Source organism: Bactrocera tryoni, chromosome 1 (genome assembly GCF_016617805.1).
Source record: "Bactrocera tryoni isolate S06 chromosome 1, CSIRO_BtryS06_freeze2, whole genome shotgun sequence".
Classification (NCBI taxonomy): Eukaryota; Metazoa; Arthropoda; class Insecta; order Diptera; family Tephritidae; genus Bactrocera; species Bactrocera tryoni.
In genome coordinates this window covers 63,426,922-63,443,830 of record NC_052499.1, presented here as the reverse complement: position 1 = coordinate 63,443,830, position 16,909 = coordinate 63,426,922, and the positions used below count along the sequence as shown (strand labels likewise).

The 16,909-nt window shown below is 34.9% G+C and overlaps 2 protein-coding genes across 2 annotated transcripts; both read left to right on the top strand.

Moving 5' to 3' along the window:
- The first annotated feature begins 2,629 nt into the window (after positions 1-2,629).
- Positions 2,630-3,288, top strand: LOC120782732 (general odorant-binding protein 99a-like). Its single transcript, XM_040115164.1, has 2 exons — positions 2,630-2,793; positions 2,891-3,288. The coding sequence occupies exons 1-2, from the start codon at positions 2,755-2,757 to the stop codon at positions 3,275-3,277; spliced, it is 426 nt and encodes a 141-aa protein (XP_039971098.1). The 5' UTR covers positions 2,630-2,754; the 3' UTR covers positions 3,278-3,288.
- A 6,595-nt stretch (positions 3,289-9,883) lies between these two features.
- Positions 9,884-10,479, top strand: LOC120782809 (general odorant-binding protein 99a-like). The gene is made up of 2 exons (XM_040115288.1): positions 9,884-9,958; positions 10,059-10,479. Exons 1-2 carry the CDS (start codon positions 9,920-9,922, stop codon positions 10,467-10,469), a joined length of 450 nt encoding a protein of 149 aa, XP_039971222.1. The 5' UTR covers positions 9,884-9,919; the 3' UTR covers positions 10,470-10,479.
- Positions 10,480-16,909: the final 6,430 nt, after the last annotated feature.

The window sequence follows — 16,909 nt, the reverse complement described above, 5'->3', positions numbered from 1 at the left end:
GACACATTGATTCTTTGACATGAAAGCAAAAATATGAGCTTCGCAATTGGTTGTCCGCGTCAACGTAGATTTCGCATGAAGCATTGAGTGTACATATGTTGCATGTAGACAAATTTACAAACATTATGCGTATGGTTTGTCATATTTGTTTACATGCACACATAATTATATATGGACAAATGTGCGACCGCTTGGTCTTTTAACATGATATCGAAAAGTTTAATGACCAAAGCAAATATTTATTTAAGTATATATGTAAATATACATATGTATGTATGTCGTACCAAACCTATATAAAATGCATATTTAGGTAGTAATACAAATCTTATTGAATTATATATTTGCAAAGATTTAATGCAATTCATCATAAAATAGCTCAATCTTAAAATATATACATACATACATATGTATGTACACACTTATGTGCTTCCATAACAAATATATGTACATATGTATACCGATCTATAAATTATATGCAGCATCGTTTGCGCATAGAAAAGGGAATCTGTAAGCGTACATTTCTAAACATTGAAATTAACATATTTTTTCCCATTGGCTCTAATAACTACTCAGTTCTGTTATTGTCGTGCCCCTGATGTTAAATGGTGAAATGCGCTAATAATTTTCTGTGGTGAAATGCACCCATCCAAAACAGGTAATATCCCAAAATTGAAATATCCCGAAATTCTCGGCGTCGTGAACCTTCTCTGTAATATACGTTCTCTGAAATATACGTTCTCTGTATATACTTCAGTATATATGTACATTTGCTATTCAAATGTCACCAAAACTAGTTTTGTATAGATGTTGCATACTTTTAAGCGCATCTTTTTGGTGAGCTGCTTATAGCGGGATTCTGTAACCAGTCTCTAGTCTCTATTTGAGACATTTTGAGGCAAAGTCTCAATTTGAGACTTGTTACTATTCACTAAACAGTCTCTAGCGTTAGTCTCAAAATATTGAGACCTGGTAGTTAGCAGGTCACAAATCTAAAAAGAACTCTTGTCTGCCATTTTGAATATACTGAATAGAGATCATCATAGATATTAATCGATTGTCGTTTCTTTATATTTTGTAAACAACTCAAACACGAAAAGGTTAAAAATAAATCAATTTTACATAAATTTCGTAAATATTATGAAACAAAGTCAACATATATTTTTATTTATATTGATAAATATGTTTTTTGACTATGTTATTAAAAATTTCTTTTGTTATCGACAATATATTATTTTCATTCATATGTAAATGAATATGTTTGTAAATAAATATACATATGTATGTATTTGTATATGTGATACTGTCATAATATCAGAAAACTTAATATACATATTACAATAGTATCAAAAATTGTCTCTAACTTAAAATCTCAAATTTAGAGACTTGAGACTGTCTCAAGTTACAGAATCGCACGGTTAAAGTTACTATCGCCTTCCTACAGTGTCGCTCAATCTATTCTAGGTTTCAGTACTACAAAAAGTTACAAACAAACATACATACAAGTGAAGCTAATAAAAGCGTATTAAAAATAGACTAGGTTGAGTTAATATCACATACATATGTACATTGTGATACCCGAAAATTGTAAATAAAGCGCATAAATTTAATTATTTATCAATATTTATTTTGTCGCCTTCAAAGTAATCCTCACAAGATGTTATAATTCGATTCTTCTAATCCCCGAAACACCTTTCAAAAGATCGCTGTTTAGGATGGCCTCCAGCTCCTTCATTTTTGTTATTATTATTATTACAAGTATTATTATTATTTATGAAAAGGAAAATAAAATTAAACCTTAACAATACAAAAAGTTTTAGCTTTAGCGATTAAGGCCATCAGCTTCATAACTTATTAAATAAATCTTCTGAACTAATTGTATTACATTATCACACTTCAAATACATACAACATTAATAAAGACTCTATTGTTAGAATGTGTTATATTTGTTAACAATTCACTTAAGTTAAGGTTATTGAGTTCTAGTCTGACGTAATCTAATCTTGAAAGTTTTCTATTAAATGTTGAACTGTGAGATTCTCCAAGTTGCAGTATGGGTAGACTAGCCAATAAATGTTTGTGAGTTAGTTTGGTGTGACTAAGTCAAAAGCGCGTATACGTACATATATAATACACTGTCTCTTGGATATTATTGTAGGAAAGATTGGAGTACATCGATAGGGATTTATGTTTTTGTAGCAGTGCGAATATCTGGCCATTTTTTTGGCTTCCCGATAAAATATTTTTTCTACATTTCTGATGTCATTATTGTCAATGCTACATATTTATAAATTTTAAGAGAGAACTCGCCAGAAATGTTGAGCTCTCTTGCCATCTCTCTAAGACTTGCCAGACGATTTTCAAGCACCATTTTCTTCAATATTTTAATATTATATTTTCATCAGTTGAAGAGATCGGAAAAACTGAATCACCGTTAGCATTTTGCTACATTCGCTACGATTCCACAAACGAAATTTGGTTAGAAATACAAAATTTGATACACGAAAGTTATCAGGTACACTTTTGACCCGAATTAGCTAGAAAAGCAATTTACTTACGCATGTTTAATATACGCATGTACTATCAATAACCGATGCTCAAATCTGCTTCAGAGAATATCAAGAAGATAAGGTATTAAGTAAGAAGATCGCTAAACACACCAACCGAATTGGATGTATAAATAAGGGACTGCAATGGATCTATACATCAGTTGTGCTCTGAGTCCAGCGGAGAAAGTCAATCAAGCCAAAATTCAAAATGAAATTCTTCATTGTGATCCTTGCAGTCGTTGCACTGGTACATATACCACATACATACATACATACATACGTATATACATACATATATGAAATATATATACATCGTTACTTACGCTATATAATATCTCTTTTAGGCATACGCTAAAGATGATTGGGTGCCAAAGACTGAAGCAGAACTTGATGCTATCTCCCCGGAATGCCTCAGGGATTTCCCTCTTAGCAAGGAACAACTCCAAAAATATACGAGCTTAGTATATCCCGAGGAAGAGGCCATACGCAAGTACTCGCTTTGTATTACTAAGAAATTGGGTTTCTTCAGCGAACATGAGGGCTATCATGTCGATCGGGTTGTTAACCAATTCAAAATAGATTTGGATGAAGCTGAGGTCGCTGCCATCGCTGAGCGTTGCACGGACAAGAACGTCGAGGGTAGCAGCGTTCATGTGTGGGCCTATCGTATTCACAAGTGTTTGATGACCAGCAAGATGGGTGATCGTTTGAAAGCTCTCTACCCAGAATAGGCGTAGAGGAAGCCAAAATCATTAAAATACTAGAACTGTACTTCATTGAATAATAAAGTGTATTTTATTAAGAATTATAATTGTGTGGTTATGTTTTATTATACTCTTGCAACCTGTTGCTACTGAGTATTATAGTTTTGTTCACCTAACGGTGGCACGTAACTAAGCGATATAAGTACATATGTAGATATAGGGTTATATATGTGTATGTATATATATATACATACATATATGATCAGAATGACGAGAAAAGTTAAAATCCGGTTGACTGTCTGTCTGTCCGTCATTCCGTCCGTGCAAGCTGTAACTTGAGCAATAATTGAGATATCTTGGTAGAACTTAGTATGCAGGTTTCATAGTAGAAAAAAAAATTACGAGTTCTTAGGTGGGCGTAATCGAACCATTGCCACACCCACAAATCGCCATTAACCGAAAACATGTAAAGTGCCATAACTAAGCACTTAATTAAGATGTAAAACTCTTTTTTGGAGCAGGAGATCACAGTAGCAAGGGGCACTTGCTAGAAAAAAATTTTGAAAAATGTGGGGGGGCTACGGTCTCTAATAAGTTTAATGTTGACATTTCGTAAAAATTTTAAGACAATTGGATAACTACAATCGATGTTATCGATCAAAAAGTGACAGCGGCTTTTGATCATCGGTCGTAAAATGCATTTTGAACAAAGAGCAAATATTAAATTTTGTTTTAAACTTGGGAAAACGTTTAAACTTTCAAATGATGAAAAAAGTTTATGGTGATCAGTGCCTATCTCGTAGTAATGTGCATGAGTGGTTTAAGCGATTCCAAAAAGGTCGTGAGAGCCTCTGTGACGATGAGAAGTCGGTCGTCTTCAGAAGTCAAAAATAAAAATGTTCTGGCACCCTGTGATTTTTACCTATTTGGAAACTTCATTTGCCCATGAAAGATCGTTGGTTTCAGGACATTTCAGCTATCCAAAAGGCGACGACCGATATTCTCAAGAGCATTCCGAAAAATGACCTTAAACACTCATTTGAAATGCTCATTGACCGGGCTACCGTGAGGCAGGGTCCTGACGCCTGTTGCACGATAATCCGCCGTGTCATCGGTCGACTCACCTGATCTGGCACCCTGTGATTTTTACCTATTTGGAAAACTTCATTTGCCCATGAAAGGACACTGGTTTCAGGACATTTCAGCTATCCAAAAGGCGACGACCGATATTCTCAAGAGCATTCCGAAAAATGGCCTTAAACACTCATTTGAAATGCTAATTGATCGGGCGAAACGCTGTATCGAAGCACAAGGAAACTACTACTTTGAATTCAAAAATATAACTTTTGAAAAAATATTAATTTTTTTTGTTTCTTTTAATAGTCCTGTTTCTTTTGCGACAGACATTGTATCTATAACTACTACTTCCCATATATCAGAATTTTAAATTCCACTTGATTCTTTTACTTTCCAGCGCATATATCGGTCAATATGTGAGTAATCGCTATGAAAATTAACTAGCGTGTTTTACTTATATCATATACTTAAGGCATTTCCCAGGCTTTGATTCTTGCAAGTTGTTTTATACTTAGTTTCGAAAAATACCATGTGATCAAATCTAAACCGGACTAGTCCATAGAAACTGTGCGTACAAACCGAATCAACAATTTTTTTTTCCAGATTTGGGTTTCTAATGAAATCATGGCTTCCGCATCATTGAAAATGCTGCATTGAAGTTTTGGAGAGTCTACTTTTTCGCGAATACGAGTACTTTAGTAGCACAAAGCATTCAATGATGGTCGCGAAGTCAGCGAAATCTTACCTGGTCGTACGACCATCTCTGTTAATGACGATAACATGAAAAACGTTATAGAAATAGTGCTTGAAAATCATCATTTTGGCAATAACAGTGGATCTCAATATCTCTTTTGGATCAACTCAACACATTTTGGTTAATGTTTTGGGTATGCTAGAATCGTACCAAAAATCTTTTGCAAAACGCCGTCGAGAAGAGGCCACAAAAGAAAGGCTTTTAGAGTACTCTAGATTCACCAAATGCATGGTTCATGGATATGACGTCGGTACAGTGCAACAATCTAACTGCGGAACAATGACCGTGTGTAATAATTCTCATTGCATTTTTACATGTTGACGTTTTTTATGCTCTCGCAACAAAGTTGCTAAGGAGAGTATTATAGTTTTGTTCACATAACGGTTGTTTGCAAGTCCTAAAACTAACAAAGTGATCAGGGTGACGAGTAGAGTTGAAATCCGGATGTCTGTCTGTCCGTCCGTGCAAGCTGTAACTTGAGTAAAAATTGAAAAATTATCATGATGAAACTTGGTACACGTATTCCCTGGCTCCATAAGAAGGTTAAGTTCGAAGATGGGCAAAATCGGCCCACTGCCACGCCCACAAAATGGCAGAAACCGAAAACCTATAAAGTGTCATAACTAAACCATAAATAAAGATATTAAAGTGAAATTTGGCACAAAGGATCCCATTAGAGAGGAGCATATTTGTACGCAATTTTTTTTGGAAAAAAGGGAGTGGCCCCGCCCCCTACTAAGTTTTTTGTACATATCTCGGAAACTACTATAGATATGTCAACCAAACTCTATAGAGTCGTTTCCTTCAGGCATTTCCTTCAGGCATTTCCATATACAGTTCAAAAATGGAAGAAATCGGATAATAACCACGCCCACCTCCCATACAAAGGTTATGTTGAAAATCACTAAAAGTGCGTTAACCGACTAACCAAAAACGTCAGAAACACTAAATTTCACGGAAAAAATGGCAGAAGGAAGCTGCACCCAGGCTTTTTTTTTAAATTGAAAATGGGTGTGGCGTCCCCCACTTATGGACCAAAAACCAAATCTCAGGAACTACTCAACCGATTTCAATGAAATTCGGTATATAAAATTTTCTTAACACCCTGATGACATGTACGAAATATGTATGAAATCGGTTCAAAACCACGGCTTCTTCCAATATAACGCTATTTTGAATTCCATCTGATGCCTTCTTTGTATAATACGAGTATAAACATTAGGAACCAATGATGGTAGCGGTATAAAACTTTACACGAATACGGTATTTTAAAAATATGTAAATGATGGATAATGAAATCCCGATTATCACTTTACCATGCGAGAGTATAAAATGTACGGTGACACCCGAACTTAGCCCTTCCTTACTTGTTTTATTTTTAAATTTATCAAATATGATTGAAAGCAAGTACTGTCAGTTCATATGTATATTTTATTCAGACGCATTATTTTTTGGTGGTTTATTATATAAGCACCCAAGACGCTTTTGCCGTAAGGTCAAATAAACAAACACAGATGTGTCTGCTCTACTATATCGACAAACATATTTATATATGTATGTATAAACAGTTCGCAATCATTGATGTCTCAAGACAAAACTCATAAATTATGAATTTCTTTAACAATCTGTTTGTTTGATAAGCCGTTTCGAACTGATGGACTGTCTTTCTTGGAACTATATAATCACGTGAGCTAAGCCATCAGCAATGAATTTCTTCTAAGAACTATTAAATAATTACCATGAATAAAAGCGCTCTGATAAGACTTCGCTGCTGTGAACTGCCACTATGAGGCGAGAGTGTATTTTCAGAGAAATTGTGGTCAAAAGATTTCCGGTAAAATACTTTTTTTCCACATAAGAATTTTTGAACTTTTCATTTTTAATCGAAATTTGCGTTTTATGCTTATACTAATAAGTAGTATTATCCCAATCTTAAGTAGATTTTTCTGTCGAATAAATAATAACCACATAAGTATAGGCAGTGGCTATCTAATAAAATCTCCATATCGAAGATGGATTCAATAGGATTTCCCAATATCGAAATATGAATTGCCACACTCTCCTTATTTACAAGTAGATTTATGTTTAAAAACGGTCGAAATTTGGGTTCAGCGTCGAGTTACATAATGGTATCGAATGTACTTTCACTGGAATAAAGAATTTCATTGATATCCTGCTTTTTGTTCGTCGAGAGAGGAATTGCCTACTCAGTCCAAAGTAGCACCTGTTGGCAAGAGTTATTCTGCGGCTCTCTAAAGCTCTCTCATAACATCTCGGTGGTATTGTGGACATCGTATTTAATGTCTCTGGCGTATTTAGTTACTGATTTATCGCGCTTTTAGTAGTTCTGAACAGTACCGTTATATGGGGAGTGAGCGGGGTTATCCTGCGATTTCATCCATATAATATATAAATAGGAGATAGTCTTTTATTTTTTATTGTTTGCGAAATAAAATGGCAAATTTCTGGATAACATATTTATTACTTCATATTTTTTCAGAGTAATAAAGTTATTAATAAGCCACTTAGCCCCTGGGGTGAGGGGCGAAATGTCCCCCATTTCCCCTTCTGAATGTATAACATCAAAAAGTCAAACCAGAGAACGTAAGTATATCATAGAGAAGGTTCACGATTCAGATATCGTAACTTTTCGCAAGGGTACTCGGCAGAGATGAGGGAGTCATATTTAAGATAAAGTTGCGAGTTGCCGGATTACAACATTAGTGTTGCCAAATTCCGAAGTATAAAAAGCAACCTACGCATAGCCTGTTCAGGGTATAACTAGTAATAAACTAAATAAAGCCATATATAAGTTAATATGATTGCAAAAGTGATTGTAATCCATTCACGATTTGGTCGAACAACGAATGGATTCATATGAGTTGTATAATCGTTTTGTTTATCTGACTGTTGTTTGTATCACCTAAAACTAAACTAGTTACTGTAGGCAAAAAATCGAAAAACTCTAAATTACTAAAAAAAGAAAAAAAAAGATCGTTCTTAGAGCCTTTTAAAGACTCATTGAAATAAATAATTTTAAGTTTTTGAATTTTATTATTAGATTTGTGTATAAATATTCCTTTTAGTGCATATGGATGTGAATGCACAAATTCCTGAAATACACACCCAATGAAAAAGGAGTTTTTAATTTTTTGAGTTCTTATGATCAGTTCAGTCCCTTTCTATTTGTACACGACTAGAATCACGAGACAAGTTGAACTCCCGGGGACCATCCGTCTGTCTGTCCATGCATAATGTAAGTTGAGAAAAATTTAGATGTCTTAATAAGAATCTTCCCGTTCAAATTAAGAACGCATGCTTAAATAACTTATCTTAGAGGTGTCTATCAAGCAATGGCTGTTGTTTTTTTTACTGAAAATGTCAGTCAGTCTGTGTGATTTCAATGAAATTAAGTGAATACACTTTCGTAAACATAATGTGGTTTAGCGCTGAATATGAATTAAATAGTAGACCGTAGTCTAGACCCCTTATCCCTACAATAACGATTTCCGTTTCAATAGTTGGTTATTTCTTCCTCCTTTTGTACCCAATATATTAAAAAGAGGCTAGGTTCAGTTAATATCACATACTTTGTGATACCCGGAATTTGTAAATGAAGCGCAAAATATTCAATTATTCTTCAATATTTAGTTTGTCACCTTGAAATTTATCCGTACCAGTAATATAATTCGATTTTTCCAGCCTTCGAAACACTTTTCAAAAGATCGCTGTTTGGAATAGCCTTCAGCTCCTTCAGCGAAATTTGTTTTAACTCTTCGATGAAAACGGGTTCCAAGGAGCGGAAATTTCAGTTTGGGAAAAAGGAAGAAACACACGGTGCCATATCTGCTGAATAGGGTGGTTGATCGATGGCTTTAACTTCGGTCACAATTGTGGCTCGATGCGATGCTACATTATCATTGTGTAAAATCCATGAATTCCGGCCGCTTTCGACGGCTGTACTCACACAAGCGCCCCAATACGGCCAAATAGAACTCCTTAATAACCGCCTGTATATCCGGAACAAATTCATTAAGCACCAAACCACGAATATCGAAAAAACAATGCTCCTTGATTTTTGAGCGGCTTTGGCCAGTTTTTTTTAGTGGTTTCGGCTCGTTTATTCCCCCCATTCCTCGATGATTGTTGACTTGTTTGCATGTCAAACTCATCAACCCATGTCTCATGGGCAGTTATAATGCTCTCCATGAATGTGGATCGGAATTCGCAATATTAAGCATGTCCAGAGATGAGACGAGTCCAGCAAAAACCAAAATATTCACCAAAATCAAACGAACAGACTTGTACTTGAACTCACTAACACTTGGCAGACGATTTTCAAGCACCATATCATTCAATCTTTTTATTTTCATCAGTTGAAGAGGTCGAAAACGAGGCATGTCTTCAGACTCTCTAGACCGTTTTTGAAGGATTTGTACCATTCGTAGGTTTGTGTTTTCATAAACGATTCCTCAAACGAAATTTGGATAGAAATACAAAATTTGATGCAAGAAAGTTATGAGATACACTTTTGACCCGAATTAGCTAGAAAAGCAATTTACTCACCCGTAATTAATATACGTGCGCATTTACTATACTAATAACCGAAGCTCAAGTCAGTTTTTGGAACCTATTAATGAGATGCGTATGTATGTATGTAGTAGTATCCGTACATAAATTTAAGTGAATAAATTAAAAAATAATCAAAATAAGCTTAAGTTAAGAAGATCGCTAAACACATCAACCGAGTTGGAGGTATAAATATGGGATTGCAATAATTCTATTCATCAGTTGTGCTCTGAGTCCAACGGGGAAAGCCAATCAAATCAATATCCAAAATGAAATTCTTCATTGTGATCCTTGCAGTCATTGCACTGGTACGTACACTCCATACATACATACATATACTATACATACATAAGTATATAAAATACATATACACCGTTACTTTCGCTATATAATATGTATATCTTTTAGGCATACGCTAAAGATGAATGGGTGCCGAAAACCGAAGCCGAACTAGCCGTTATCGTCAAGGAATGCCTCAAAGATTTCCCACTTAGCAATGAACAACTCCAGAAATATGCGACCTACCAATATCCCGATGAAGAGCCCATTCGAAAGTATATGCTTTGTACCGCTAAGAGAGTGGGCTTCTTCAGCGAACATGAGGGTTATCATGCCGATCGAGTTGCCAAACAATTTAAAATAGATTTGGATGAGGCTGAGATCGTTGCCATCGCTGAGGGTTGCGCGGACAAGAACGTCGAGGGTAGCAGCGTTGATGTGTGGGCCTATCGTGGTTACAAGTGTGTGATAGCCAGCAAGATCGGTGAACGTTTGAAGGCTTATATTCAAAATCTCAAGGAAGAAGCAAAAAAACATTAAATTACTAGAACTGCCCTTCGTTGAACAATAAAGTAGATATTATTAAGTATTGTAATTGTGTGGTTAAGTTTTATTTTATTTAAATTTGTGCAAAAAAGTATGGTTTTCATTTATGAGACACCCTTCCGATATTTTTACATTGGATCATGTGACAAAGTAAAGTAAGAAATATTAAAGAAATCTTGTTCGAAAAAGCGAAGCTGTATAGTACAGACATTATCACTACTCATTGATAGGTGATTCAGCTATCAAATATATCATTCCATTGCAATGCAGCATCTCACTTTATTCCGAATTCGTTTCAAAAGGGTGGAGAAACGTGTCTTGATACTCGGCAGAATTCGTTAGAGAGTAAACATGAACCTGATAGTAGTTTAACCACGAAATACCGAGCCGTATGCAGAAGCACATATATTATTTGTATTAATTTAAGAAAACATATACACTTAATTTCATTTAAATATCATAAACGATTTATTGCCAGGGTTTGGGTAATGAGAAGGTCTAACTTTTGGCATTACTTCAGGAAATTTGAAAATTTTTGAAATTAATTGAGAATATAGCTCACATACTGAACATATGCGGTATAAAATCTGCTGAATAAAGAAAATCATGATCATATGTATCATTATCGGCGCCTAAAGTGTACATTTACGTATTCTCAAAACACACACTCTCACACTTCCGTCAGCCTATTTTTTCCCGCAATTTTGACTTTTCTCTTCAGTAAGGTTTGCCATTTCATCATGAAATCGAAATTATTAAAATTAAATACCATAATTCGGAGTCAGTGGCCTCAACTTTAAGAGCGCTACGTCCAATTTTTGGTCGTCATAATCGTGCATCCACAGGCATAGCAATAAATGTTCCCGTGCCAGTGAGACAAAGAAATGCCCGTAGTGTCGAGAATATTGCTACCGCTACCGCATCAATTAAGGAAGACCCAAATCAGTCTCTCACACGTCGTTCACAAGCGTTGAGCATCTCTTTGACGCCGTTGTGGTGATTTTTGCGAAAAGACCTATGACTATATCTCAAGATCTTACAACATCAAATTGAACTTGAATTGTTCGTCCATTAGGTTGAGCAACAACTTGAAAGTTATCCGGATTTTCATCGAAAAATCATCTTCAGCGATAGCGGAATGACTTTGTCAATAAGCAAAAACTACTTTATTGGTCAGGCAGTAATCCAATTAAGGTTTGGTGTGGTTTATGAGCTGGCGGCGTCATTGGACCGTACTTCTTCCATGATGATCAAGACCGCCACGTTAGTGTGAATGGAATCGCTACCGCTAAATGACAACCGAATATTTTTGGCCCGATTTGGATGATATGGACTTGGATAAAATCTGTTTCCAACAGGAGGGCGCCACAAGCCACACAGCGATTGCCACAATCGATTAATTGAAAACCAAGTTTGTTGAAAGTGTTATCTCACAAAAAGGCCCAGTCAATTGGCCGCCTCGGTCATACGATTTGACGCCGTTAGACTATTTCCTGTGAGGCTACGTCAAGTCTATGGTCTATGCCAACAAGCCAGCGATGATTGATGAACTTCGTACGAATATCAAACGTGAAATTACAAAAGTATCGATCGATTTATGCTTGAAACCCGACGAAAATTAGGTTCAGCGTGTGGACTTCTACAAACGTGCCCGTGGTGGCCAAAGAAATCGACTTCCATACATAATGGCATCAAATGTACTTTCACAAGAATAAAAAACTTTATTGATATCCCAAACCTATCCTAACCGTTTTTGTTTTAATCCTTTTATCGAATATGTCGGACAGTGCATGAGTTATACATATATAGTATATGTATATATAAAATAGCTGGGACTCTGATCGCCTGGTTGACGTTTTACACCTTAAAGCATTTCCTTGTCTTTGATTCTTGCAAGTTTCTAGAATATAAAATGTTCGGTTGCGTCTTACTTGTTTTATGTTTAGTTTCGAAAAATACCATGTGATCACAACTAAACCGGACTGGTCCATAGAAACTGCGCACAAAAACCGAATCAATATACATATCTGTAGTGATCTGCAGTGAATCAGTTAAACACAACTTTGAGCCACTTGCGAAAAATTGAGTATGAAGCAAGCAAATTATTCACGGAATGGGTATAAGTGTGAATACTGCTCACTTACAATTATGAGAGAGAGTTTTGGCTTGTGAGCTGATTAGCTTGTATGAAGCATATATTCACAAGTGTTTGCTTATGAGCTCACAATACTTATGAATCTTTGCTTAGGATTCTCTGACATTCATGAATACAAAACACTTGTGAATATACGAAGAAGCTCAGTTGTGCGCAAGCCACTTGCAAGCCTTTTGAGCCGTAACGCTATGAACCAAAGGCTAGAAAATCTAAAATATAAAAAAAAAGGATTTTGTAATTGGTTCTAACTAATAATGACTAGATCTAATGAAATAAAAAAAGGGGTTTTCATATTTTGTATTAATTTTCTCTATTATTAAAAAAATTACATATATGTATATTACATATGTTATCACTTATAACATTACATTTTATTTATAAAATGATAATTCACTTTCAAGATGATATTTACCATAATTTATTACTAAGACTTACTTTTCAGGTTTTCTTACTCTTAAATCTGTATACTTAAGCTTCAAACCAACATTGACTCGCCTTTGAAAATCTTTTCCTCTTTATCGCTTTTCAAATAGGTAGGAGAGTACTCGGACCGTCGTAAGCACACATCTTGCCTGACACATAACCCGCCGACATTTCTTGAATATATGTATTTTACTATGTTTTAATGTGATTTATTGTGCTATTTTAAAATAAAGCTTAAGAAAATAATTGAATAAAAGGATAAGAAATAAAGAAGTTTCAGTTTTGTAGTTTTTACGAAGTCACTAGAATCACGGGTTTCGTTTCTTTTAAAACCCCTCCGCGTAGGTATAAACTTCAGGGACTCATCTACCTAAGCTCTCCAATTTCTAGAATGTAAGATAAAGCTTAAGAAAATAATTGAATAAAAGGATAAGAAATAAAGAAGTTTCAGTTTTGTAGTCATTACAATCACGCGTTTCGTTCCTTTTAAAACCCCTCCGCGTAGGTATAAACTTCAGGGACTCATCTACCTAAGCTCTCCAATTTCTAGAATGTAAGATAAAGCTTAAGAAAATAATTGAATAAAAGGATAAGAAATAAAGAAGTTTCAGTTTTGTAGTCATTACAATCACGCGTTTCGTTCCTTTTAAAACCCACCCGCGTAGGTATAAACTTCAGGGACTCATCTACCTAAGCTCTCCAATTTCTAGAATGTAAGATAAAGCTTAAGAAAATAATTGAATAAAAGGATAAGAAATAAAGAAGTTTCAGTTTTGTAGTCATTACAATCACGCGTTTCGTTCCTTTTAAAACCCACCCGCGTAGGTATAAAATATATTTTGAATAGGCACGGAATTCGTGAATATATTCATGAATAAACAATGATTCACTTATTAGTGAATGTATTCATGAGCCTTTCAACTCATCTAATAGTATGCAACGAATAGCTCAGACAATTGTATACAGAGAAGCAAGCCAAGCCAAGTGTGAGCGCTAAGTGATTGTGAGACATATTCACACTCATTATTACAGAAGCAAGCCATGTGATTGTGAGAAGATAATATTTTTAGTGAGAGCAAGTGTGAGTGAATATTGGGGGTGATTCATGAATATGAGAGTGTATTCATAAGCCAAGTATTCACTGCAGATCACTGATACATATACAGCGGTCAAACAAAGTACATATTCGACATGTAACGAATTCTGCGAATAATAATGCGTAAAAACAATATTATCAACAAAAACCAATAAGTTTTGAATGATTTGGTACAAATATGATTTCAGCTTCTATTGCGGAAATTATTGTAACCACAAAAACAAACTAAATCAGAAAGTTAACGGTATTAATATTCAAAAGCAATTAAGTAAACAAAATAAGTATTCGACACAGATGGCTTTGCTGAATTTTGAAAAGGAAAACTCGAAGGTACCGTTATGTGGAATAGCGAATTTTCGGAATTGAAATATATTGACTATTTCTGTATACAATGAACGCAGTTTTATTTAAACTTTTGGAAAAATGGGGCGTAAACGAGCAGAGTTGTCAGTCGAAATTAAAAATTTAATTATTACTCACTTTGAAAACGGATTTTCTGAAATCACATATCGTCTATAATAAATAGGCCCAGAACAAGTGTTCACTATATAATAAAAAAAATTCAAAAAAAGGAAATCAGTTGATAATAAACTAAGATCGGGTCGACCAAAGAAAATTACTGAAACAGCGGAGCGATGGTTGGTTCGCGAAGTTAAGAAAAACCCCAAAATTAATGCATCAAAACTAGCAAAAATTACTAGGAATTACGTAGGCATAGATGTTACACCTCAAACCATTAGAAATTATTTAAAACATAACGGATTTAAAGCTAGAATAGCACGGAAGAAGCCTTATATCTCCAGAAAGAATCGACTGCAGAGATTAGAATTTGCCAGAAAATATGTAAATATGCCTGAAGAGTTTTGGTTCAACGTAATTTATGCAGATGAGAGCAAATTTAATCTCTTTGGATGTGACGGCAGAGTAATAGTATACAGAAAGCGAAATACGGAGCTGGAAGAACGAAATATGGTTTCTACCGTAAAACATGGCGGCGGCAGTATAATGGTTTGGGGGTGTATGGCGGCTTCAGGAGTGGGAAATATTGTGACAATTAATGGAACTATGGACCACTTATACTACATAAATATTTTAAAAGAAAATTTACGACCCAGTGCTGTGAAATTGGGAATTGAAGAAGATTATCAGTATTACCAGGATAATGATCCGAAACATTCAGCTCACAATACAAGGCTTTGGTTGCTGTACAATTGTCCTAAAGTTATTAAAACGCCTACTGAAAGTCCGGATCTCAACCCGATTGAGCACTTGTGGAGCATTTTGGAGAAACGATAGAGAGAGCGTCAATTTGCCAGCAAAAATCAAATGGATAGAGTCCTGGAAGAGGAATGGCTTAAAATCGAAACAAAGGTAACCAAAAATTTGGTGAAATCGATGCCAAGACGTTTGAGGGAAGTTATTCGTCGCAGAGGAAAAGCAACAAAATATTAATTTTTCATTATTATTACGTTTTCATTGTATTTTTTTAAATGTCGAATACTTATTTTGCTTAATTAACTGCTTTTGAATATTAATACCGTTAACTTTCTGGTTTGGTTTGTTTTTGTAGTTACAATAAATTCCGCAAGAGAAGCTGAAATCATATTTGTACCAAATTATTCAAAAGTTGTTTGTTTTTGTTGATAATATTGTTTTTATGCATCATTATTCGCAGAAGTTATTACATGTCGAATACTGTTTTGGACCACTGTATATAAAAATTTTTCCAGATTGGTACAGCCTTTTAATTAAAGTTGGATCTCCATATGTCAATTAGTGAGTTTGGCAGCTGTTTAAAAAAAAAACAAAAAAAAAATGTCTCTGTTCTTTTATATCGACAAATATATTTATACAGTTAGCAATTATTGATGTCTAAAAAAAAACTCATAAATTATAAATTTATTCACCAATCTGTTTGTTTGATAAGCGATGTTTCGAGCCGATGGATTGTCTTCCTTGGAACTACAAGTATATATTCACGTGAGCTAAGCCATCAGCAATGAATTTCTTTTAAGAACTGTTAATAGATTACCATCAATAAAAGTGTTCTGATATGAGGCGAAAGTGCATTTCACAGAATTGGGGTCAGAAGGTTTTCAGCAGAATACTTTTTTCCACATATGTACATATGTAAGTATCTTTGAACTTTTCATTTGTAATCAAGATTTGCGTTTTATGCTAATACCAATAAAAAGTATTATCCCAATTCCAAGCATATTTTTCTGTCGAATAAATAATATCCACATAGATTTATTTTCAATAAATTGAATTAATGTCTCCAGCTTTTTGGTTGGGCAACTTTGTTGTTCTTTTAACATATAAATTTCTCGATAAAATTCATACATTTGCAAGAGAATAGCTCTCAATATTCATATCGCACATGGATTCAATAAGATTTTCCAATATCGGAATATGAATTGCCGCACTCTCCTTATTTACGAGTATTAGTATTTATATTTAAAAACGGTCAAACACCATTTTGCTTTTATCCATTCAGACGATATGACCTAGCCAGCGGAGCCTCTGTCTTTTAATTCGCTGAACTACATAAGTTAATGTAGTCCTATATCTCGTAAAACTCATCGTTCCATCGAATGCGATACTCGCCATTGCCAAAGCGGAAAGGATCATAAACCTTTCTCTCGAAAACTCGTAACGTCGACTCATCAGATGTCGTCGTCCATGCCTCTGCACCATATATCTGGACGGAAATAATAAGTGACTTATACAGTCATGGCTTTGTTCGTCGAGAGAGGACTT